The sequence below is a fragment of the Salvelinus namaycush genome, chromosome 21, assembly GCF_016432855.1.
Source record: "Salvelinus namaycush isolate Seneca chromosome 21, SaNama_1.0, whole genome shotgun sequence".
NCBI classification, from domain to species: Eukaryota; Metazoa; Chordata; class Actinopteri; order Salmoniformes; family Salmonidae; genus Salvelinus; species Salvelinus namaycush.
In genome coordinates this window covers 17,922,477-17,947,854 of record NC_052327.1, presented here as the reverse complement: position 1 = coordinate 17,947,854, position 25,378 = coordinate 17,922,477, and the positions used below count along the sequence as shown (strand labels likewise).

Below are 25,378 nucleotides of genomic sequence, written 5' to 3'. Positions count from 1 at the left end.
AAGTACTGAGTAAAGGGCCTGAATAATTATACAAATGTGATATGTCTGTTTTTACTTTTTTATAAATCTGCAAATATTTCAAAAAAACAGTTTTTGCTTTGTCATTATGGGGTGTTGTGTGTAGACTGATGAGGGGGGAATTATCCATTACAGAATAAGGATGTAACGTAACAAAATGTGAATAAGTAATGGGGTCTGAATACTTCCTGAATGCACTGTATGTACAAAACCAGTTTTTTTTTAAATGTTTGCAAATTTATAAAAAGTTTCAAACAGAAATACATTTGTCACGTAGAGTAGGCCAGAAGGCTAAACTGGAAAACCTAACCTCTATCAAAATAAAAAGATGGCGGAGCCGCAAAAGTTCTTCTGTGCAAAGGTGTTTATTTACAAGGTGATTCCGGAACAAAAACAACAGTACTGCCATCAAACGTCTACCTTATGGGACAGCTTAAAAACAATGCTGCCCCATCCACAGCTCGATCCAAAATGCCCCCCTCATGAACTGAAAGAGAGGCTCCTTTTGTAGGGCTAGCCCCTCCCCTCAGAACAATTAACACTAATTAATTAAGCAATTACCTAGTCAAACCTACATTTTCCATTAACTTAACATACTAAAGGATATACATTGCAACACGTGTTTTAAACAATATCACAACATTACATCACTACTGACAGTATCTTTCAATATGCCCATTTACATTAATGAGCCATTTGGGACAGGCACTATAAAGTCAGCCCAATTCCCTTAGCTCGGGTCCTTTTCCAGCATACCCGGAAGCTACCGAGATGGAGAGAGAGAGGAACAGAACAAACAAACAAAGCGCTCATCCACAACATTGATAAGTATAATAAATATTGCATATCTTAAATATGAACACTGACAAGTGTGAAATGTATGTACCAAGACAGAAGTTAATTTGTGTGTCGACCCACATTGTTAACTTATCTTATAACGGAGCAGGGAGGAGTGATGAATGTGTGCGTGCGTTAAAGAACCAAATGCTGCCCGCGGCCAGTGACGGACTTCTACGTCACATTACCTTCCTCCTCTCCTGACGCGACCAGGTTCGGGAGCCTTGATAGGTAGTCCGCCGTGACGTTTTCTTTTCCTGCCTTGTGACGGACACAGAACCTGAAGGGCTGGAGCTCCAGATACCACCTGGTCACACGAGAATTTCGGTCCTTCATGGTCTGGATCCAGGTCAGTGCTCTGTGGTCCGTGTGCAGGTCAAATTCCCTCCCAAGAAGGTAGTAACGGAGGCTATCTAGGGCCCACTTTATAGCCAGGCACTCCTTCTCGATTGTAGAATACCTGGTTTCCCTGGGCAACAGCTTCCGACTCAGGTAAAGCACGGGAAGCTCTTCTCCTGGCTCCCCTTGGGCCAGTACAGCTCCAATTCCCACAGCCGAAGTGTCCACCTGCACAAGAAATCTCTTCTGAAAATCAGGGGTCTGGAGAACAGGGAATGAGCACAGTCGGTTTTTCAGTATCATGAAGGCTTCTTCACACTCCTCAGTCCACTTCACAGGGTTGCTGGCCACCTTTGAAGTGAGGTTGGTCAGAGGGACAGCGATGGTCGAAAACTGCGGAATGAATCTCCGGTACCACCCTGCCAGACCTAGGAAGGACTTCACCTGTGTCTTGGTTCTGGGTTGAGGGCTGTTCCTGATGGACTCCACTTTGTCCACCTGAGGCCGAACTTCACCCTTACCCAGCTGGTAACCCAGGTACTTTGTCTCCTGTTTCGCCCACTCACACTTCAGGAGGTTAAGTGTGAGGCCTGCATCATGGATCTTCCCCAGGACTCTGCTAAGATGCTGTATGTGCTCCACCCAGGAGTGGCTGTAGATCACCACGTCGTCCAAGTAAGCAGCACAGCATCAAACTGGGAGATGGCATTCACCTTACGGAAGTCCATGCAGACGCGCAAAGAGCCATCCTTCTTTGGGACAATGACAATAGGGCTGCTCCATTCACTTGAAGATGGCTCGACAACATCCATTTCTATCATGGTGTGGACCTCTTCCTTGAGGGCTACTACCAGCCTCTCAGGCACACGGTAAGGATGCTGGCGGACAGGGTTCTGGCCAGGCTTCAAACGAATGACGTGTTCTAGGACTTTGGTTCTTCCTGGTCTCTGACTGAAGAGGGCCGGATACTTGCCAAACAGCTGCTTCAGCTCATCTTGCTTGTTTTCTTCTAGGTGAGCCAATATGACCTTCGCTCGTTCTTTCCATGCCTCTGTGACCCCATCCGACTCATCCTCTTCTTCTACTCTGCGGACCAGAAAGGACTTTCCCTTGGAGAGTTCCTCTTTCTCCTCCCAGGCCTTGAGAAGGTTCACATGGTAGGTTTGCTTCTTCTTACCCTTGTCCGGGTGCAGCACCTCGTAGGTCACCGGGCCCATCTTCCTCCCGATTAGGTACGGTCCTTGCCATTGCGCAATCCCATCACTGCCACCATATGTCATGTAGAGTAGGCCAGAAGGCTAAACTGGAAAACCTAACCTCTATCAAAATAAAAAGATGGCGGAGCCGCAAAAGTTATTCTGTGCAAAGGTGTTTATTTACAAGGTGATTCCGGAACAAAAACAACAGTACTGCCATCAAACGTCTACCTTATGGGACAGCTTAAAACAATGCAAGGTTACAAGTATATATTGGTGATCTGTGACTATGCCACCCGGTTCCCAGAAGCCTTCCCACTCCGTTCCATAACCACTCCAAAAATAATCAGTGCTCTTGTTCAGCTCTTCTCTCGTGTAGGAATCCCAGATGAAATCCTGACGGACCAAGGGACAAACTTCACCTCGCGACTGATGGTTGAACTCCACCGACAGCTGGGCATTAAAGGCTTGAGGACCACTCCCTACCATCCCCAAACGGATGGGCTCGTAGAGAGATTCAATCAAACGCTCAAGAACATGCTGAGGAAGTTTGTGGATGACACTGGTAAAGACTGGGATAAGTGGTTACCCTTTCTGCTTTTTGCTTACAGGGAGGTGCCTCAGGCAGACAGGTTTCTCGCCATTCGAACTCCTCTATGGATGGCCAGTGCAAGGACCACTGGATCTGCTGAAGAAGTGCTGGGAAGGTTCCCCAGTAGCTACCTCAGGACAGGGGATTGTCCAGTACGTCCTCCAGATGCGAGACAGGTTGGAGCGGTACCGAGAGGAAGCTAGGGCAAACCTTCAGCAAGCCCAGAAGGCCCAGAAGAGAGGTTATGACCAGCACGCTCGCCACAGAGAGTTTGAGCCAGGACAGAAAGTCCTGCTCCTCCTTCCCTCGTCTACTAACAAGCTCCTTGCGCAGTGGCAAGGGCCGTACCTAATCGGGAGGAAGATGGGCCCGGTGACCTACGAGGTGCTGCACCCGGACAAGGGTAAGGAGAAGCAAACCTACCATGTGAACCTTCTCAAGGCCTGGGAGGAGAAAGAGGAACTCTCCAAGGGAAAGTCCTTTCTGGTTCGCAGAGTAGAAGAAGAGGATGAGTCGACTGGGGTCACAGAGGCATGGAAAGAACGAGCAGAAGTCATACTGGCTCACCTGGAAGAAGAAAGTCACCAGGACAGAAAGTCCTGCTCCTCCTTCCCTCGTCTACCAGCAAGCTCCTTGCGCAATGGCAAGGACCGTACCTAATCGGGAGGAAGATGGGCCCGGTGACCTACGAGGTGCTGCACCCGGACAAGGGTAAGAAGAAGCAAACCTACAATGTGAACCTTCTCAAGGCCTGGGAAGAGAAAGAGGAACTTCTGTACCTGAGTCGGAAGCTGTTGCCCAGGCAAACCAGGTATTCAACAATCGAGAAGGAGTGCCTGGCGGGCACCAGATAGCCTCCGTTACTACCTCCTTGGGAGGGAATTTGACCTGCACACGGACCACAGAGCCCTGACCTGGATCCAGACCATGAAGGAACAGAATTCTCCTGTGACCAGGTGGTATCTGAAGCTCCAGCCCTTCAGGTTCTGTGTTCGACACAAGGCAGGAAAAGAAAACGTCACGGCGGACTACCTATCAAGGCTCCCGAACCTGGTCGCTTCAGGAGAGGAGGAAGGTAATGTGACGTAGAAGTCCGTCACTGGCCGCGGGCAGCATTTGGTTCGTTAACGCACACACACATTCATCACTCCTCCCTGCTCCATTATAAGATAAGTTAACAATGTGGGTCGACACACAAATTAACTTCTGTCTTAGTACATACATTTCACACTTGTCAGTGTTCATATTTGAGATCTGCAATATTTATTATACTTATCAATGTTGTGGATGAGCGCTTTGTTTGTTTGTTCTGTTCCTCTCTCTCTCCATCTCGGTAGCTTCCGGGTATGCTGGAAAAGGACCCGAGCTAAGGGATTGGGCTGACTTTATAGTGCCTGTCCCAAATGGCTCATCAGTAGTCAGTAGTGATGTAATGTTGTAAATGTTATGTTAACCTCTATCAAAATAAAAAGATGGCGGAGCCGCAAAAGTTCTTCTGTGCAAAGGTGTTTATTTACAAGGTGATTCCGGAACAAAAACAACAGTACTGCCATCAAATGTCTACCTTATGGGACAGCTTAAAAACAATGCTGCCCCATCCACAGCTCGATCCAAAATGCCTCTCTATGAACTGAAAGAGAGGCTCCTTTTGTAGGGCTAGCCCCTCCCCTCAGAACAATTAACACTAATTAATTAAGCAATTACCTAGTCAAACCTACATTTTCCATTAACTTAACATACTAAAGGATATACATTGCAACACGTGTTTTAAACAATATCACAACATTACATCACTACTGACAGTATCTTTCAATATGCCCATTTACATTAATGAGCCATTTGGGACAGGCACTATAAAGTCAGCCCAATTCCCTTAGCTCGGGTCCTTTTCCAGCATACCCGGAAACTACCGAGATGGAGAGAGGAACAGAACAAACAAACAAAGCGCTCATCCACAACATTGATAAGTATAATAAATATTGCATATCTTAAATATGAACACTGACAAGTGTGAAATGTATGTACCAAGACAGAAGTTAATTTGTGTGTCGACCCACATTGTTAACTTATCTTATAACGGAGCAGGGAGGAGTGATGAATGTGTGTGCGTTAAAGAACCAAATGCTGCCCGCAGCCAGTGACGGACTTCTACGTCACAACATTATTTCATAACTATTTTATCAAACGACTCTTTGCTATGAGACTCGAAATTGAACTCAGGTGCATCCTGTTTCCATTGATCATCCTTGGGATGTTTGTACAACTTGATTGGACATGATTTGGAAAGGCACACACCTGTCTATTAGGTCCAATAGTTGACAGAGCATGTCAAAGCAAAAACCAAGCTTTCAGCTCGAAGGAATTGTCCGTAGAGTGTCAGATGACAAATTACAGATCAAGTGTCACGTCTGGAGGAAACCTGGCACCGTACCTACGGTGAAGCATGGTGGTGGCAGCATCATGCTGTGGGGATGTTGTTCAGCGGCAGGGACTGGGAGACTAGTCAGGATCGAGGCAAAGATGAACGGAGCAATGTACAGAGATCCTTGATGAAAATCTGCTCCAGAGCGCTCAGGACCTGAGACTGGGGCGAAGGTTCACCTTCCAACAGAACAGTGACCCTAAGCACACAGCCAAGATAACGCAGGAGTGGATTCGGGACAAGTCTCTGAATGTCCTTGAGTGGCCCAGCCAGAGCCCAGCCTAGAACACAATCGAACTTCTCTGGAGAGACCAGAAAATAGCTGTGGAGCGACGCTCCACCTCCAACCTGACAGAGCTTGAGAGGATCTGCAGAGAAGAATGGCAGAAACTCCCCAAATACAGGTGTGACAAGCTTGTAGCATCATACCCTAGAAGACTCAAGGCAGTTATCGCTGCCAAAGGTTCTTCAACGAAGTTCTGAGTAAAGGGTCTGAATACTTATGTAAATGTGATTTTCATTGTTTTATTTGAAATAAATTAGCAAAAATGTATTAAAACCTGTTTTTGCTTTGTCTTTATGGGTTATTGTGTGTAGATTGATGTGGATTTGTTTTGTATCCATTTTAGAATAAGGCTGTATCATAACAAAATTTGGAAAAAGTCAAGGGATCTGAACACTTTCCGAAGGCACTGTAAGTAAAAATCCAGAGAAACCATGGTTAGGAGGATATTTTGGCACGGGTGTTGTAGGGCCCGAGACAAAGTTGCTGTGGTTATATCTGCGAGACAGGTGGGTTTAGGGTCATGAAATGTGTGTACGAAGAGCAGGTGGCTGGCTTCAACACTGACATGTGTTCTATAGAAACATACATTACAGATGTACAGTACATTCTGTATATACAAATTGGAAAACTACTTGAGATTTTATATTTTACATCAGTATTTTCCAAATTGTGTAGCCTGGTGTTGAACGAAGAGAAACAATATATAAAAATCCATAAATGTAACATTCTTGTGCAATTCGTATCTATAGGCTACACTGAGGCTTTTATTTCATTATTTTTATCTGGCATTCGTGCATAGCCCTTATTCTAAGCTTTACCCTACACTCGCCGAATAGACGCCAATTACCAAATGCTTTTAGGAACGTGGGCAGAAAAAGTTAACATTGATGAACTGAGGCAAATTGAGGGTTGAAAATAAATAGGAGAGAGGACCAGAACAGTAGCATAATGTTTGATAAAGATTTGAAGTTATTTGTGATGATTGTGAGGTGCTATACAAATGCAACAGTCACAAGAGTACTTCAAAATACCAGGTCATTGCCTAATATAGCCTAATATTAACTCCTACAGAATAAAGCATTTCTTGCAGTAAAATGGTACACCAAATGTCGATTTTTTCTTGGGAAAAGGAGTGGCGAAATATGATTTATTTATTTATTTCAACATCTTGAGAGAATTAATACTCGGTTTGTCACAGTCTGTAATGGTTCTATCTTTATCAGCAACATAAAAGCTGACAGTAGCCTGTTTCAACCCCATAGAGTAAAACATTGTTTTCACAGCTGCATAGGCCTACTGTATTATAGACAAGTTGATTAAGCAGAAACATAGGCCTACTGTATTATAGACAAGTTGATTAAGCAGAAACATAGGCCTACTGTATTATAGACAAGTTGATTAAGCAGAAACATAGGCCTACTGTATTATAGACAAGTTGATTAAGCAGAAACATAGGCCTACTGTATTATAGACAAGTTGATTAAGCAGAAACATAGGCCTACTGTATTATAGACAAGTTGATTAAGCAGAAACATAGGCCTACTGTATTATAGACAAGTTGATTAAGCAGAAACATAGGCCTATCTAAAAGGCCCGTCAAAAAAATAGTTCTGCAATCTCTGACTGTATAGCACATTTTCTATATTTCAGGGTTAGGTTCGGGTGCGAGCCTCAGATTTTCACTTTATCACATATAGTCGGGTGGTTGGGGTGCGGGTGAACAAACAACCGACCCGCACACCACTAATCCTTTTCCTTATATAGGGGACTAGCCAACTTTAGACCTAATTTTGAGCCCTATGGGCCCTGGTCAAAAGCAGTCCACTATAGGGAATAGGGTGCCATTTCAGACACATCAGTGTTCCCCTTCTCCTGAGTATACAAAAAGTGTCTCCTTTGCTACTTATTTTAAAAAGAGACAGAGACATTACTTATTTTGTATAGAATATTTACTTTATATTTTCGGCGATATGTATTGTCTTTACAATGTGTACAAGCAAGAGTAAATAGATACAAAGTCACATTACACACCTTTACATAAATGATTCATATAGATAACTTCAACATTGGCAAAACACGTGTTCTATAGAAACATACATTCCAGTTGTATAGTATATTCTGTATCTACAAATTGGAAAACCTTTACTTGAGATTTTATATTCTACGTCAGTATTTTCCTTTTAGTACATTCTTATTTGGTCTGGCAATGAAATGTCAGTCACATCCTATAGAATACCTTGGCATGAAATGTACAGCAAATTGTGTAGTGTGTTACAATGTGGGCTGTGTCCAAAAGCATGTCTGTGTGAGTTTTTAACCATTAGCCCATGTTGTGGAAGGTGTATTTTTTCAAATGTTGCAGATTTTTTTTTTTACCTTTATTTAACTAGGCAAGTCAGTTAAGAACGAATTCTTATTTTCAATGACGGCCTAGGAACAGTGGGTTGCCTTGTTCAGGAACAGAACAACAGACTTCTTACCTTGTCGGCTCAGGGATTCGATCTTGCAACCTTTCGGTTACTAGTCCAACACTCTAACCACCTGCCGCCTGATGTGGAGGATATGGGAGGAGCTGTGACACACACACATATATATACAGTATGGCTTATACAGAACAGTAGGCTCTATTTCTTCTCAAACGGCCCCTACTATTTCACTCACTTCACCCCCTAAACATACATTCATATACAGTTCATCTCAGACAATTCTCTCTCTGTAGGAAAATACCATGGGGATGAGGTTAATGCATACATAGTACATAACACAACCAGTTAGTTATTCTCAAGCTGAGGGAGACAGTCACATCTGGTCTCTCAACATTGTCCACAGATGCTCCAGCCACGAAGGCCAGTGATTTAACTAGTTTTTTTTTTTTAATATATATTTAACCTTTTTTTAACTAGGCAAGTCAGTTAAGAACACATTTTTATTTACAATGACAACCTACAATGACGGCCTTAACGACATTGGAGAACTGTATAAACTAGATGACTAATGATGAAGTCCCAATGGACATTTAGATTAAGGTCATTTTTTAAGGGTTCTAAATGCAGCAGAAACGATTTCTCATAGATTTATGAGCTACGAGGCTCTGGGGAATTGTTTTGGGAAATAGTCACTGAAGAAAAGGGTGAAAAATGGTCCAATGTGAGGTAGAATTGAGATCCTGATTTCAACACACATGCAGCTTTTATCCAGAATCCATTTATCTTTGGTTCAGGCTTGAAAAACAAGGATGCAAGGATGCAAAACAGGATGCAAAACAGTAGTTGGGAGACACGTGACAAAATAAGGTCAGACACCTGAAAGAGCTGATCCTCTTGGTTACTAGAAGACGTGGCTAATGGAAGAGCCATTATGACCACAACACACCATGGTCTGTGTAGAAGTCAACCAGGCCGGCAGACAGGCACCTCTGTTACTTTGTAAACAGTCAGGGCCAGTCAGGGCCAAATGTATTTAATTTCACACCGAGAGATGGGCTCACTGGGCATATATGGCCAACACATAGTCACACACACAAACAAACAGCAGGCAGCCTTAACTGTTATCAAAAAAAGTGTGTTCACTTTTAATAGCATGACTGTGATAATCTAATCCATGCATCTTGGTCACAGATCTGTCATTTGTCATACGAAGTGGTCTGGGTTTTGCTGTAGAAATTCCTAGGCTGGATCACATCAACTCAGAATACATAGAAAAGAGGACTCTGGTGGTCTGGGTTTTGCTGTAGAAATTCCTAGGCTGGATCACATCAACTCAGAATACATAGAAAAGAGGACGCTGGAATGTGGAATGTTATAGGAAGTAAAAAATAAAATAAAGAACGCAGGTGATATAGCTGTGGCTGTTGGTATTTAAATATGTTCAGATGATCTGTTTCTTTTCCACTATACATTTTCAAATTCAGATCTGACGTAGCCTAATTAAGTCATTATAAACAATAGTAGTTTATAATTGACGTTATCAAGACTGGCATACCAGACAATAAACCCCAAAACCAATTCATAATCACAAATATATATTAGAGACACATGAAATAATCAATCAGTGTCAATATCTCAACAGTTTTAAGTGGTACCTTGAAAGTTGTATAATTGTCAAGTCAATAAGAGTTAACTATAATTCATCGCTGTCGTGTGTTTGTGCTTTTAACGCGCTGTGTTAGGTCTCCGTTTGGATAGATGGAACGGAGGACTTGGTCGAGTTGTCAGGGTCTTTCCATGTGCCCGAACTGCATGTTGGGCTCCGGTTGGTCATTTTACTCAATATCGTATTTCTCCGGAGACTGCTGTCAGAGTCCTCTTTCTTGAACTTGTGGCGCAAATTATTACAGCACGGGAAACAGTGCGTAAAGTCGTGTAGGAGATGCCCGCTGAAGATCATGTATATCCACGGGTTACAGCAGCTGTTAAGACTCGCGAGGAGCGCGGACAGTGAGACAGCCGTGTTCTCAGAATCTGGATGGAAAGGGTAAAAGCAAATGACCAAAAGAGAATTAGTCCAATAGCTGGGGTAGAAATCAACGGTGCAGTGAAGTTCACAAAACATTTGCTTGTAGGCATTACATAATTGCATGGCACAATCAATTACAGGCAGATCTACAGGCCTATTTAAACACCTGATATTAATAACATGACTTCGTATTTTATGTCAGCACACCGTATATGTTATGCTTATTTTGTTATATTTCATTTCGATTCTATACAGTCTGTATTTTAATACAGGGCGCTCAGTGCTCAAAGGATTATGCAGAATTCGAATTTATATCCAAGACAAAAATAGATTCATTTCTATACTGCTTCAACTGTATACGCAGCCTACTCCTCGTCAATTCTCATTGACATTTATAGAAAAAAATATGCGTCCCAGTTAATGAATGAAAGCAATAGGCCTAACATTTTGGCACAGAATAGATACATCACCAAATGTTTTGCGCAACCCCTTATATAGACTATGGCTTCCACAGTAGCTATTTGTAGAGGGAGAGAGATCATTGAGTGAAGATATCTCATGGAAATGACGTGGAAACAAAGTTGATTCAGTCATTATGTGCCCAGTGCGTCATGTTATTTATTCTATATCAAAGTTCACCCTTTGATTTTGTGTGCGCAATCCAATATTTTTTCCAATACACTGAAGTCCCTTACCATCCCATGCGAAGTTCTCATCCCAAACCGACCACATCTGTACGATGAAGAAAGGTGACCAGCAAATAATGTACGCCAGAACAATCACAAAAGTCATTTTGACCGTTCTCAACTTCGCTCTGGATATAGTGGTGACGCTGCTAACGGAGTTCTTGCCCATGAGACCGTTTTTAGACGCACCTCCCACGGGTGTCTTCTTGGTCTTATACTTGATATTTTTCCATATGCTGTGGCAGATGAACCCGTAGAATATCATCAGAATGAACACGGGGATGAGGAAGATGCCAACGGTTATCCAAGTAATGTATGCTTTTACGCCCCACGGTTCTATGAAGTGGCCCCAGCAGTCGTAGACCTCCGAGCCGTTCTTGATCTCACTCAGGGAGAATATAAAGTACTGTGGCATGCTGAGGACCAGACTACTCATCCAGGTGCTAATGATCATGATGTAAGACCTCTGGGTGGGCTGCTGGAGGGTTTTCAGAGGGTGGCAGATGGCGATGTAACGGTCCAGGGTCATCATCACCATCATGTAGGTGGAGGCGAACATGCCCATCACCTGGAGGTGCTTCACTATCCTGCACAGGAAATCTGGTCCGTAGAAGCGAAAGGTGATCTCCCAGCATATCTGCGGCAGGACCTGAAAGAAGGCGACCACTAGGTCAGCAATACTAAGGTGACGGATGAAGAGGTGCATTCTCGAAGTCTTTTTCTTGGTGTTGTACATGGCCAGCAAGACACTGACGTTCCCAATCACGGCCACCACAAAGGTGATGCTCAGGACCGTTATCTCTATTTTTGCGACCTCTTCGTTTCTACCAAAAGGATCGCTCCCGTTCGGGAGTACGGTGCCATTGCCAAGGATCCCCATCATCGGATCATTCGTAGGACTGAAAACCAGAGACTGGTTGACTCCGTTAAGAGAGGAGTGCATGTATGGGAGTGTGCATAGCACAGCCCCCCTGTGTGATCCTTGGCCCTAGTTACAGTGCTAGAGGGGTAGATTTGAGTGCCTATCTTTATAAGGAGCTACCTGAAGCTGACGGACAAAGGACTCCAACGAACTCTTCTCGGTTTCTGAGCTGCTGGGCCTTTTAAACGTGAATCAAATTTCAGCCACCACGCGCTGAGCTGTTATAGCCATACCCACTTCTGTATCATATGGCAGCCAGTCATATTGCGCAAAACTGGACACAACCCTCAACATCACCAAATCGCCTGCCCACAACCTCTAATATTTTGAAGACTAGCTTTGAAAATGAATGTCTTGTGTGACAAAATGAACACATTGGATTTGGAATTACGCAAACAAATTATGTAACTTTTTAATCGTTAATAAATTCGAAATGTAAAACATTCGATTGCTAAAATACAGTTTCAAATATAAAATGTATTTATTATTGTTTCCAATCTATTATTTTACTCATGTTTCCCGTGGCATTTAATAGCTTGAACAATTAAGCAATGCGTAACGGATGCACCTCTCCATTATTATTAACACCTCTGATAGCGAATCAAGTCCTACTCAGATTTTTGTATAAAATACTGTCTCAATAATTAAGATACGACATTTTACAAATTGTTGACGAATTGAATACAGAACGAAATCAGAAAATTGCCTTATAGTTACACATAATGCGTAAACTGTTTATTTTCATCTACTGAGAAGCTGGCGGAAAGAGGCTCGGCTGAGCGACATTTTTGGTTTTCTTGATGAGGAACGTGACACTAACTAACAGATAAATAACAGTTGAAATGGAAGCAGGAATGATGGCTTTGACGCAGTTCAATTCACCTCAGCTGTGGTTAGCTTTGAGTAATCAAGACACTGATGAACTGTTTAAACTTTGTCAAAATCGATGCTCTTTAAATAAATTGTGTTATTGTGGCTATGTTTAAACTTGGATTGTTGGTGCTCTTGAAGTTGAAATTCTTTATGTGAATACTTGTTAGATGAATATCCAAATCCACCTTGTGCCAGAAATCAACTTCAAAGACCTAACAAGGTTCTCAGCTGGACAAAACCAAAAAGAAGCATGATATTTCAATATCAGATCTTTCATGAGGGCTGTACAGTCTGTGTGAATGCTCCTCAATATAGATATGTGAGAATAAAGAAATCAGACATAAATGGTATTTTCACAAATATGTACTAAGTGCTGATGTATTGTTTTATGATGTTGGTACAGTATTCCTCTAGCTCTCTCTGTCAAACTCTCTTTCCTCTTTTTCTGTAGACTTTCTGGCTGTTCTTACCAAAGTACGACCTTGCACTTGCTCTACCTCCCTCAGTGCCTATTCACCCCCCCCCCCCCCCCCCCAGCCTTGTTTGGTATCGGAGTCTTGTCATTGTGCAATTGTTTAGAACTCCTCTTTTTCCTGACAATTATTATGATGCAGGTGTGGTTTTGAAGTGACCCCTAAAAATGTCCAACACAATTAACAACTGCAGCCACAGAAAAGGGATTACAAAAACTGCTGTGGGTATTCAACAGTCATTTGTTGGTCAAAACCATCTGGTCCTGATGATTATGATGTTACTAGACATGTGCCTCTATTGGCATCCTACCACACGACACTGTAGTTTCACCAATGTCTCAGCGGAAAGAACTCTGGCTGTGGTCAGTGATGAAACCTGATTCTCCAGTTCACACAGGAATGTCGTCTGAATTGCGTCTCAGCTAAATTGGCTTACTGGAATCATCAAATGTTCCCGCTAATCCTCTGCCATAGTGCACAAATTTTCAAATGCATCAGAATCACTAAGAGGACCAACCCTGATGCCACGGAGCTGCAGACCACAGTCCCATAGAGATAAACATCTCTGTACCACAAACTCCCTATGGAGGGGCTGCCCTGCTGGAGGGGCTCTGTTGTTTACCCGGACTGTCCTCTCGAACCTCTCTGGTTAGCTCTTCTTAGCTGCGTCATGTATGCTGCCTAAGGCTAGTCCAGCGGATGGGTCCTGTTAGTTAAGCAACTGACTGCTGTAGCTGTAATCCTGCCCTGCTTGGGCTGCTGTGTCCTGTTTCTGGGGGTTCATAGGGGAGGTGATGATCTGTTATTACGCTCCAGGCTCTGTGTTTCATAAGCAGTGGGAACTGGTTGTGTCTGTCTGCTCAACGTCCTCCACACAGACCACCCTCCCTCCTTCCTGGAGAACAGAGAGAACTGAGAGAATGTGCGTTACGTCTACGGCAGCCTGAATGGAAATTCTGAATCACCTCAAAGACAGCAGGCATTGCTCCTTGGCTTATAGTTTATAGGGTTCTGCTTATACTTGCGACGTTGTGGATTTTTTGTCAGCCTCCTTTTTTTTTTACCAACGTCATACACTACATGACCAAAAGTATGAGGACACCTGCTCGTCGAACATCTCATTACAAAATTGTAGGTGTTAATTTGGAGTTGGTCCTCCTTTGCTGCTGTAACAGACTCCACTTTTCTGGGAAGGCTTTCCACTAGATGTTGGAACATTGCTGCGGGGACTTGCTTCCATTCAACCATGAGCATTAGTGAGGTCGTGCACTGATGTTGGCCTGGCTCTCAGTCTGCGTTCCAACTCATCCCAAAGGTGTTCGATGGGGTTGAGGTGTTGAGGAAAAACAGCCCCATACAATTATTCCTCCTCCGCCAAACTTTACAGTTTGTACTATGCATTCGGGCAGGTAGCATTCTCCTGGCATCCGCCAAACCCAGATTCATCCGTCGGACTGCCAGATGGTGAAGCATGATTCATCACTCCAGAGAACGCGTTTCACTGCTTCAGAGTCCAATCGCGACGAGCTTTACACCACTTCAACTAACGCTTGTCATTGTGTATGGTGATCTTAGGCTTGTGTGCGGCTGCTCGGCCATGGAAAAACATTTCATGAAGCTCCCGAGGAATAGTTATTGTGCTGACATTGCTTTCAGAGGCAGTTTGTAACTCGGTAGTGATTTTTTTAAATGGAATATTAAAACATACATACAATCTACCTGCAGTGAAGCCGCTAAACATTTACATGACATTTAGTCATACTCCCATCCAAACCGACCCACAGAAGCAACCAGGGTCCACGCCCTGCTCAAGGGCAAGTCGAACAGATCTCCCACAAGGTCAAAAATGGGGACCCGAAACAGCGATCTATCAGCCACAGACCTAAGCTCCCAACCACCTGGCCACCAGCCCTCCAAGATCCCCCCCCCCACAGTTCCCCGAGAGCTGCCCCTTGTCATGGAAAATTACATAATTAGTCATGCTATACTGGGTTTTACTGTTTAAATATTCTCTAGTTATATGCTAGTGTTTTTTCTATCCTGATACAAACTTGTCTTTGAGTGACTTAGTCATAAGACTGGGCGTATAGCTAAGATCCGTTAGGTGCGACCGCAGAATGTGAGACATCCCGTGGGTTTACTATCTGCAGGAAGTCAGCTGTGTGGAACCTTGCAGGGAGGAGCACATTATAGTGTGAACTGTGACATAACAGCACCCAGTGACATAACAGTTATACAGTTGAGCCCTCACGCTATCTTAATCTCCACAGACAAACCAATCGCCCTTTACACTATGTTCCACCACTGAAAAACGAAATCATAAAATATAATAATTCCACCCCCCCCAATGTACCAACAACCAAACCAATTAACAAAGGAGAAAAAAGACAAAGGAAAACAGAAAACAACAATGCAAAAAACAACAGACATCAGGTTCAACAAAAATCATAACAGCAAGGCCAACTGAATACATTTGAGTGCATGTATGGCACTATTTATATGTGTGTGTGTCCGTGTATGTGCACGTGTGTGCATTTGAATGAGAGTGTGTGTATATGCATGTGTTCACGTGTACAAACACATGCATCAGCCTCAGGCAAACAATCATTAGATGTAACAACGTTGCTCCTGTGTCATTCAAACATACTTTTTGTTTTGTATTGAGTGTTGCAACAAAGGACAGACTATTTTTACTCACTGGGCGCTTCAGCACTCGCTGGTCCCATCTGTGAGCTTGTGTGGTCTACCACTTTGTGGCTGAGCCGTTGTTGCTCCTAGATGTTTCCACTTCACATTAACAACACTTACAGTTGATCGTGCAGCTCAAGCAGGGCAGACATTTGATGAACTGACTTGTTGAAAAGGTGGCACCCTATGACGGTGTCACGTTGAAAGTCACTTTAGTAGGGGCCGTTCTACTGCCAATGTTTGTCTATGGACATTGCATGGCTGTGTGGTCGGCTTTATACACCTGTTAGCAACGGGTGTGGCTGAAATGCCACATCCACTAATTTGAAGGGTTGTACACATACCTATATAGTCTATATAGTGTACCTTGTATGGAAAAATGTTGGTGTATTGTGTTATTTTATTTATGCCACTAATGTGACTAATTCCATAACAGTTTAAAAAAAAGTGGCCCCAAAAATCTTAGGATGCACAAAATACGTGAGGATGTTTATGGGGTGGTCCTGAGGGGGGCTAGGCCCCCTGTCTGGAAGTTGGAGAATTGTGCATTTTTCAAACACCTAAAACAGCCTTTTCCTGCCATAATCAAATCAATCTTTATTTGTCACATGCAACGAATACAACAAGTGTAGACCTTACCGTGAAATGCTTACTTACAAGCCCTTAACAGTGCAGTTCAAGAAGATTTAAGAAAATATTTACCAAATAGACTAAAATAGAAAGTAGTAATAAAAACTAACACAATAAGAATAACAATAACGAGGCTATATGCAGGGGGTACCGGTACCGAGTCAGTGTGCGGGGGTACAGGTTAGTTGAGGTAATTTGTACATGTACAGTGGGGCAAAAAAGTATTTAGTCAGCCATCAATTGTGCAAGTTCTCCCACTTAAAAAGATGAGAGAGGCCTGTAATTTTCATCATAGGTACAACTTCAACTATGACAGACAAAATGAGAAAAAAAATCCAGAAAATCACATTGTAGGATTTTTTATGAATTTATTTGCAAATTATGGTGGAAAATAAGTATTTGGTCAATAACAAAAGTTTATCTCAATACTTTGTTATATACCCTTTGTTGGCAATGACAGAGGTCAAACGTTTTCTGTAAGTCTTTTCACACACTGTTGCTGGTATTTTGGCCCATTCCTCCATGCAGATCTCCTCTAGAGCAGTGATGTTTTGGGGCTGTTGCCGGGCAACACGGACTTTCAACTCCCTCCAAAGATTTTCTATGGGGTTGAGATCTGGAGACTGGCTAGGCCACTCCAGGACCTTGAAATGCTTCTTACGAAGCCACTCCTTCGTTGCCCGGGCGGTGTGTTTGGGATCATTGTCATGCTGAAAGACCCAGCCACATTTCATCTTCAATGCCCTTGCTGATGGAAGGAGGTTTTCACTCAAAATCTCACGATACATGGCCCCATTCATTCTTTCCTTTACACAGATCAGTCGTCCTGGTCCCTTTGCAGAAAAACAGCCCCAAAGCATGATGTTTCCACCCCCATGCTTCACAGTAGGTATGGTGTTCTTTGGATGCAACTCAGCATTCTTTGTCCTCCAAACACGACGATTGAGTTTTTACCAAAAAAGTTCTATTTTGGTTTCATCTGACCATATGACATTCTCCCAATCTTCTTCTGGATCATCCAAATGCTCTCTAGCAAACTTCAGGCGGGCCTGGACATGTACTGGCTTAAGCAGGGGGACACGTCTGGCACTGCAGGATTTGAGTCCCTGGCGGCGTAGTGTGTTGCTGATGGTAGGCTTTGTTACTTTGGTCCCAGCTCTCTGCAGGTCATTCACTAGGTCCCCCCGTGTGGTTCTGGGATTTTTGCTCACCGTTCTTGTGATCATTTTGACCCCACGGGGTGAGATCTTGCGTGGAGCCCCAGATCGAGGGAGATTATCCGTGGTCTTGTATGTCTTCCATTTCCTAATAATTGCTCCCACAGTTGATTTCTTCAAACCAAGCTGCTTACCTATTGCAGATTCAGTCTTCCCAGCCTGGTGCAGGTCTACAATTTTGTTTCTGGTGTCCTTTGACAGCTCTTTGGTCTTGGCCATAGTGGAGTTTGGAGTGTGACTGTTTGAGGTTGTGGACAGGTGTCTTTTATACTGATAACAAGTTCAAACAGGTGCCATTAATACAGGTAACGAGTGGAGGACAGAGGAGCCTCTTAAAGAAGAAGTTACAGGTCTGTGAGAGCCAGAAATCTTGCTTGTTTGTAGGTGACCAAATACTTATTTTCCACCATAATTTGCAAATAAATTCATTAAAAATCCTACAATGTGATTTTCTGGATTTTTTTTTCTCATTTTGTCTGTCATAGTTGAAGTGTACCTATGATGAAAATTACAGGCCTCTCTCATCTTTTTAAGTGGGAGAACTTGCACAATTGGTGGCTGACTAAATACGTTTCTTGCCCCACTGTAGGTAGGGATGAAGTGACTATGCATAGATAATAAACAGTGAGTAGCAGCAGTGTACAAAAGGGAGGGGGGGTCAATGTAAATAGTCCGGTGGCAATTTTATTAATTGTTCAGCAGTCTTATGGCTTGGGGGTAGAAGCTGTTGAGGAGCCTTTTGGTTCGTGACTTGGCGCTCAGTTACCTCTTGCTGTGCGGTAACAGAGAAAACAGTCTATAACTTGGGTGACTGGAGTCTCTGACAATTTTATGTGCTTTCCTCTGACACCGCCTATTATATAGGTCCTGGATGGCAGGAAGTTTGGCTCCAGTGATGTACTGGGCCGTACGCACTACCCTCTGTAGCGTCTTACAGTCAGATTCCGAGCAGTTGCCATACCAGGCTGTGATGCAACCGGTCAGGATGCTCTCGATGGTGCAGCTGTTGAACCTTTTGAAGATCTGGGGACCCATGCCAAATCGTTTCAGTCTCCTGAGGGGAAAAAGGTTCTGTCAGTTGTTTGTTTCCTGTTGTCCACAACCTTTCTGTCTTTGCAAACATTGCCGCACGAGGGCGATGCGCACAAGTTGGTGGCAGAACAAGGGGGAGTTCTTATAGAACGCCAGCAGAAAAAAAACTATTTACATTTTGCGTATGAGTGCATTTCACACTACTTTTGGATTATAATTGGATTTTTAAGGCTCCTATGAATTTCCTGATCAATATAATGTTTGTGTCATCATCACAAATCAACTGCATTATACTTAAAAAACACTTCAACTTCAACCAGTAAAATGGCTCTTTGGCTAGCTTTTGCTACAGCCTATATCAATGAGCATTAGCATTATCGCTAACAATTTGCTGCATCCAAAATAGATATTTTGCAAAGATCACAACCAATATAATCTTAGCGAGACTGTTCAAAAATAATCAAAACATCATTGTAAGCCCAAAAAGTTATTTTGTTTAGAGGTAATAAGAACGTAAATCTAGGCTATGTTTAATGAACGCAGATAGCGATGGCTTTCTTACTGCTGCCAAGAATCGCAGGCATTAGTGCGTGATTGTAGTGTATTGTGTACTGGAAAGGGGTATTTGATTATTAATTATATATCTAAGCAAACCTCTTGAGATGTCTGTTTCCTCATGACTGGTGTTTTTTTTTTTTTAAGAAACTAAATATGCATCTCTGCTCAAATCTGGGTAAAAGATTGGAAGGAACGTGAGTCTTATTGAGTACATCTAGGTATTGCCTGCTTTTCTAAAGTATACCAACCTTGCCCGTTAATAATGTTTATATATCTTACATTACTACATTACTCATCTCATATGTATATACTGTTCTATACCATCTACTGCATCTTGCCTATGCCGCATGGCCATCGCTCATCCATATGTTTCTATGTACATATTCTTATTCATCCCTGACATTTGTGTGTGTATAAGGTAGTTGTTGTGAATTTGTTAGATTACTTGTTAGATATTACTGCACGGTCGAGAACTAGAAGCACAAGCATTTCGCTACACTCGCATTAACATCTGCTAACCTAACCTTTTAGCTAAATCCTAAACTTTACCCTAACCGTAACCCTTAACCATGTGTATGTGACCAATAAGATTTGATTTGATTTGTACAAAGGTTGAGTATTACTACAAGGGATACAATAATCCATTATACAGTTAATTACATTTGTATGGCCTTGGGAACAATACAATAATCTTACCTGCAGCTAGCTCTGATCGTAGTATAATGACATGGGTAGGGAGAGTGAGCTCATCAAATAAAATTGTATTAGTCACATGCGCCAAATACAACAGGTTACAGTGAAATGCTTACTTACAAAATCTGTGGTGGTCGGCAAACCCTCAACCTTTTGGCCCGTAGCCCTGCGTGGCATCGACTATGCCACTAACCATGCTGAAGTGGTCAAGTCAATGTCCACGTTTAGAAACACAGGGTTGCTACAGTTCATTTTGAGTTCATTTTATGAGGGGGAAGGGTGTGCAATTTATAATGGTGGGGAGGGGGGGTTCATTTTATTTTTATGACACCTCAATTTCGAACTCACTTGTTCAGGATTTCATAAAATATATCACTACTTGTATACAGCGAATGTTTAGCAACCCAAAGGTTGTGAGTTAAAATCTCATCATGGACAACTCTAACTAATTAGCAACTTTTCAACTACTTTCTAATTTTAATCTACTTTACAACTACTTAGCATGTTAGCTAACCCTTCCCCTAACCTTTTCGCTAAATCCTAAACTTTACCCTAACCTTAACCCCTAGCCTAGCTAATGTTAGCGAGCTAGCTAACGTTAGCCACCTAGCTAGAATTTGTAACATATACGTTTTTCAAATTCGTAACATATCATATGAATTGTAATTCATAACATATCATACAAAATGGGTGATGGACAGTCACAAATTAATACATACCATAAGAAACATAACCTATCATACTAAATGGAGTGTCTTGGATTTACATACAGAATAATACAACATTCTCTGAGACCGGGTTGCAAACTGCATCCTGTTTCTTCTGGCTTGGAAGCTTGAATCTGTGAAGCCTGTGTACTAAAGGAGTACCTTAAAACTCTTACTGAGAGGTAGGCTACACAATGGTTACTCCACAAGACAACCCAATGTAGTAGTTCAATTAAAAATATTTCATAGTCTGCATATGACACCCACGCCTTCTGAAATTACTCAAAACAACAACTCGCTAAAGAATATTAAAGTAAGTGTAAAACAAGAGGACAAGAGCTGCCTCCTGAAGGTCAAAGGCCAGTAGGCAGCCTACTTCACTTTCAGTCCCTGGAGAAATCAATTTTCTTTTACTCTGTATATGTGTCCCTCAAATTAAATTACAATTATACATAAAATCAGCAATTAAACTGTGTCTATGAGCAAATATCTATCTTCAAATCTAAAGTCTAAATCAAATTGGAAATGCAACCTAGGTTTTTACGAACTCCACAGACTTAGAGAAGCGGACTGGCCAAACGGCACTCCTCTTGAGGCAGCCACTTATACATTATGGGTTATGTAAGTTTTATATACTGTATATGTTCTAGTTTGCCCTCCAGGTGCTATATGGATGCCTAAGCAAACATGGCATTAGGTTTTTAACCATAGGAAGATATACCTGCTGCCTTACACGTTACACAACCTAGAGTCCACTGACATCAGGAAGACTCCAGTATCATGAACAGCCTCTTTTATTTAAAATTCTCTGTATGTTTAAGATTTACAAAGGTCACAGTAGCTGTCAAAGTATATCCAAAACGTGTTTAATAACTGCAAATGGTTACATAACTGTGATTGGACAGACAAGGGGCATCGATTAAGTGAAGATCTAAGCTAGACAGCTGTCATATGCTGGACACATTTCACAAGGGTTTTGGTGTCTTTGTCAACTTTACAGTAATTGTCACGCCCTGATCTGTTTCACCTGTCTTTGTGATTGTCTCCACCCACCTCCAGGTGTCACCTGTTTTCCCTATTAGTAAATTGATACTTATTCCTGTGTTCCCTGTTTGTCTGTTGCTAGTTTGTCTTGTCAAGTCAACCTGTCAAGTCAACCAAGTGCGCCTGCTTTTGCCTAATCTCTGTTTTGCTAGTCCTCCCGGTTTTGACCCTTGCCTGCCTTGACTCTGAACCCGCCTGCCTGACCATACTGCCTGCCCTGACCACTCTGGGCAGGCCACTCTGTACCTCCTGGACTCAGAGCCCTTGACTTTTTCCACATTTTGTTACGTTACAGTCTAATTCTAAAATGTATTAAATTGTTTTTCCCCCTCATCAATCTACACACAGTACCCCATAATGTCAAAGCAAAACACAGGTTTTTTGAAACGTTTGCTAATTCATTAAAAATAAACTGAAATATCACATTTACATAAGTTCAGACCCTTTACTCAGTACTTTGTTGAAGCACCTTTGGCAGCGATCACAGCCTCGAGTCTTCTTGGGTATGACGCTACAAGCTTGGGACACCTGTATTTGGGGAGTTTCTCCCATGCTTCTCTACAGATCCTCTCAAGCTCTGTCAGGTTGGATGGGAAGCGTTGCTGCACAACTATTTTCAGGTCTCTCCAGAAATGTTCGATCAGGTTCAAGTCTGGGCTCTGTCTGAGCCACTCAAGGACATTGAAAGACTTGTCCCGAAGCCAGTCCTGCGTTGTCTTGACTGTGTGCTTAGGGTCGTTGTACTGTTAGAAGGTGATGGAAGGTAAACCTTCACCCCAGTCTGAGGTGCTGAGCCCTCTGGAGCAGGTTTTCATGAAGGTTCTCTGTACTTTGCTCCGTTCATCTTTGCCATGATCCTGACTAGTCTCCCAGTCCCTGGGAGACATCCCACAGCATGATGCTGCCACCACCATGCTTCACTGTAGGGATGGTGCCAGGTTTCCTCCAGACGTGACGATTGGCATTCAGGCCAAAGAGTTCAATCTTGATTTCATCAGACTAGAGAATCTTGTTTCTCATGGTCTGAGTGTCCTCCAAGAGGGCTGTCATGTGCCTTCTCCTGAGGAGTGGCTTCCGTCTGGCCACTCTACCATAAAGGCCTGATAGGTGGAGTGCAGCAGAGATGGTTGTCCTTCTGGAAGGTTCTCCCATCTCCACAGAGGAACTCCAGAGCTCTGTCAGAGTGACCATTGGGTTCCTGGTCACCCCCTGACCAAGGCCTTTCCCTCCCTATTGCTCAGTTTATCCGGGTGGCCAGTTCTAGGAAGGGTCTTGGTGGTTCCAAACTGATTCCATTTAAGAATGATGGATGCCACCGTGTGGGGATTCTTGGGGATCTTCAATGCTGCAGAAATGTTTTGGTACCCTTCCCCAGATCTGTGCATTGACACAATCCTGTCTCTGAGCTCTACGGACATTCCTTTGACCTCATGGCTTGGTTTTTGCTCTGACATGCACTGTCAACAGTGGCACCGGTGTGTTCCTTTCCAAATCATGTCCAATGAAATTAATTTACCCCAGGTGGCTCGTGTTTCCTGGCCCAAGAAAGTCTATTCTTCTTATTGGTGTCCTTTAGTAGTGGTTTCTTTGCAGCAATTCGACCATGAAGGCCTGATTCACACAGTCTCCTCTGAACAGTTGATGTTGATCTCTGATGATCTCTGTGAAGTATTTACTTGGGCTGCAATTTCTGAGGCTGGTAACTCTAATGAACTTATCCTCGTCAGCAGACGTAACTCTGGGTCTTCCATTCCTGTGGCGGTCCTCATGAGAGCCAGTTTCATCATAGCGCTTGATGGTTTTTGTGACTGCACTTGAAGAAATGTTCAAAGTTCTTGAAATGTTCCGTATTGACTGACCTTCATGTCTTAAAGTAATGATGGACTGTCATTTCTATTTGCTTATTTGAGCTGTTCTTGCCATAATATGGACTTCGTCTTTTACCAAATAGGGAATCTGCTGTGTACCCCCCTACCTTGTCACAACACAACTGATTGGCTCAAACGCATTAAGAAGGAAAGAAATTCCACAAATTAACTTTTAAGAAGGCACATCTGTTAATTGAAAGGCATTCCAGGTGACTACCTCATGAAGCTGGTTGAGAGAATGCCACGAGTGTGCAAAGCTGTCATCAAGGCAAAGGGTGGCATTACCCCCAAGGGGTACATGCAATGCCGTCGGGGGTACGCAAAATAAAAATGTGATTTTCAAACAGTCCATTTATATTTTCCAACGGGGCTATACATTTATGTGAGGTTTTTTTCTCACCTGAGTAGCCTCGTTTAACTGCCCAAAATAAAGTTCAACCATCTTGTAACGATTGTTGTCTGGAGAAGGAGAGGAGGACCAAGGTGCAGCGTGGTAAGTGGTCATATTTTTTTAATAAAATACAAAAACACTTGACAAACAACAAAAAAACTGTCCTGAAAGGTGAAACAAAACACTAAACAGGAAACAACCACCCACAAACAAAAGTGGGAAAACAGGCTACCTAAATATGGCTCCCAATCAGAGACAACGATAGACAGCTGCCTCTGATTGGGAACCACACCAGGCCAACCACACAGAAACAGAAAACCTAGACCTACAACATAGAATACCCAGACATAGAATACCCACCCACATCACACCCTGACCAAACTAAAAATAGAAACATACAAGGCAATCTACGGTCAGGGCGTGACACATCTAGTTTTCAGTGAAATAACAACACAATGTCAAATACAGGTAGCCTAGACAAATAATTAACATCCAATCACATTAACCGTTACTCTCTCACGGGAATTCCACTAACGGTCCGTATGTAGTGAAACGTAGCTGCTGCTCATTTCGTTTGCTCGAAAATGGACAAACGGTTAAAAAACGTAAGGCCATAGAGACACATACCAGCTCTACTGGTAGTACTGCTAATACCAGCAGTATTACACCTGCACCTGTCGACGACACAAGATGTTATGTTTCCACGAGCACATCCAATGCTAGCATCAGTAATTCTATATTTGTTGTTAGCCCAGCTAGCATGGACACTGACAGTTGTGAATCTGATGCAGCCGAAGAGCTACTGCCCCCTTACCCAGGAAAGCACCGAGCAGACAGGGACGTTGGACCATCAAAGAGGCGCAAATATGATGAGAGCTATATTCACTTATATTGGGAGTAGTGCCTTTCCTCAGCCACAGTGTGTTATATGTGCAAAAGTATTATCTCACAACTCGATGAAACCTTCACTGTTGCGCAGACATTTAGAAACAAAACATGCCAATTAGAAAAATAAGCCACAGGAGTTTTTTGAGTGAGAATTAAGACGACTTTCGAGTAGTAAGCATGTATAAAAGCAACAGATACCATCAATAAGAAGGGGCTAGAAGCATCTTAAATGGTGAGCTACCGAGTGGCTAGGACAGGCAAGCCCCATACTATTGTGAAGGACTTAATTATTCCTGCTGCAACGGATATGGCTAGGACAATGCTGGGGAAAAGCCCCAAAAAACATACAGACAATGGCTTCATCAAACAGCACTGTTTCACGACACATCAGTGACATGGCAGGAGATGTTTTGAAACAATCACTGCTTTGCATACAAGCCAGTGAATTCTATGCGTTACAGCTGGATGAGACAACAGACGTGGCGAGCCGGGCACAGCTCCTGGTATATCTCCGTTAAGTTTATTGGGGGTCAATTAAGGAAGACATCCTGTTCTGCAAACCA

The 25,378-nt window shown here is 42.9% G+C and overlaps 1 protein-coding gene across 1 annotated transcript; it reads right to left on the bottom strand.

The window, feature by feature from the left end:
* Window positions 1-9,854: 9,854 nt before the first annotated feature.
* Window positions 9,855-11,790, bottom strand: avpr1aa (arginine vasopressin receptor 1Aa). The gene is given in 3 exon segments (XM_039016850.1): window positions 9,855-10,150; window positions 10,841-11,762; window positions 11,764-11,790. Coding segments are annotated over 3 exon segments (1,245 nt in total).
* Between the last annotated feature and the right edge of the window lie 13,588 nt (window positions 11,791-25,378).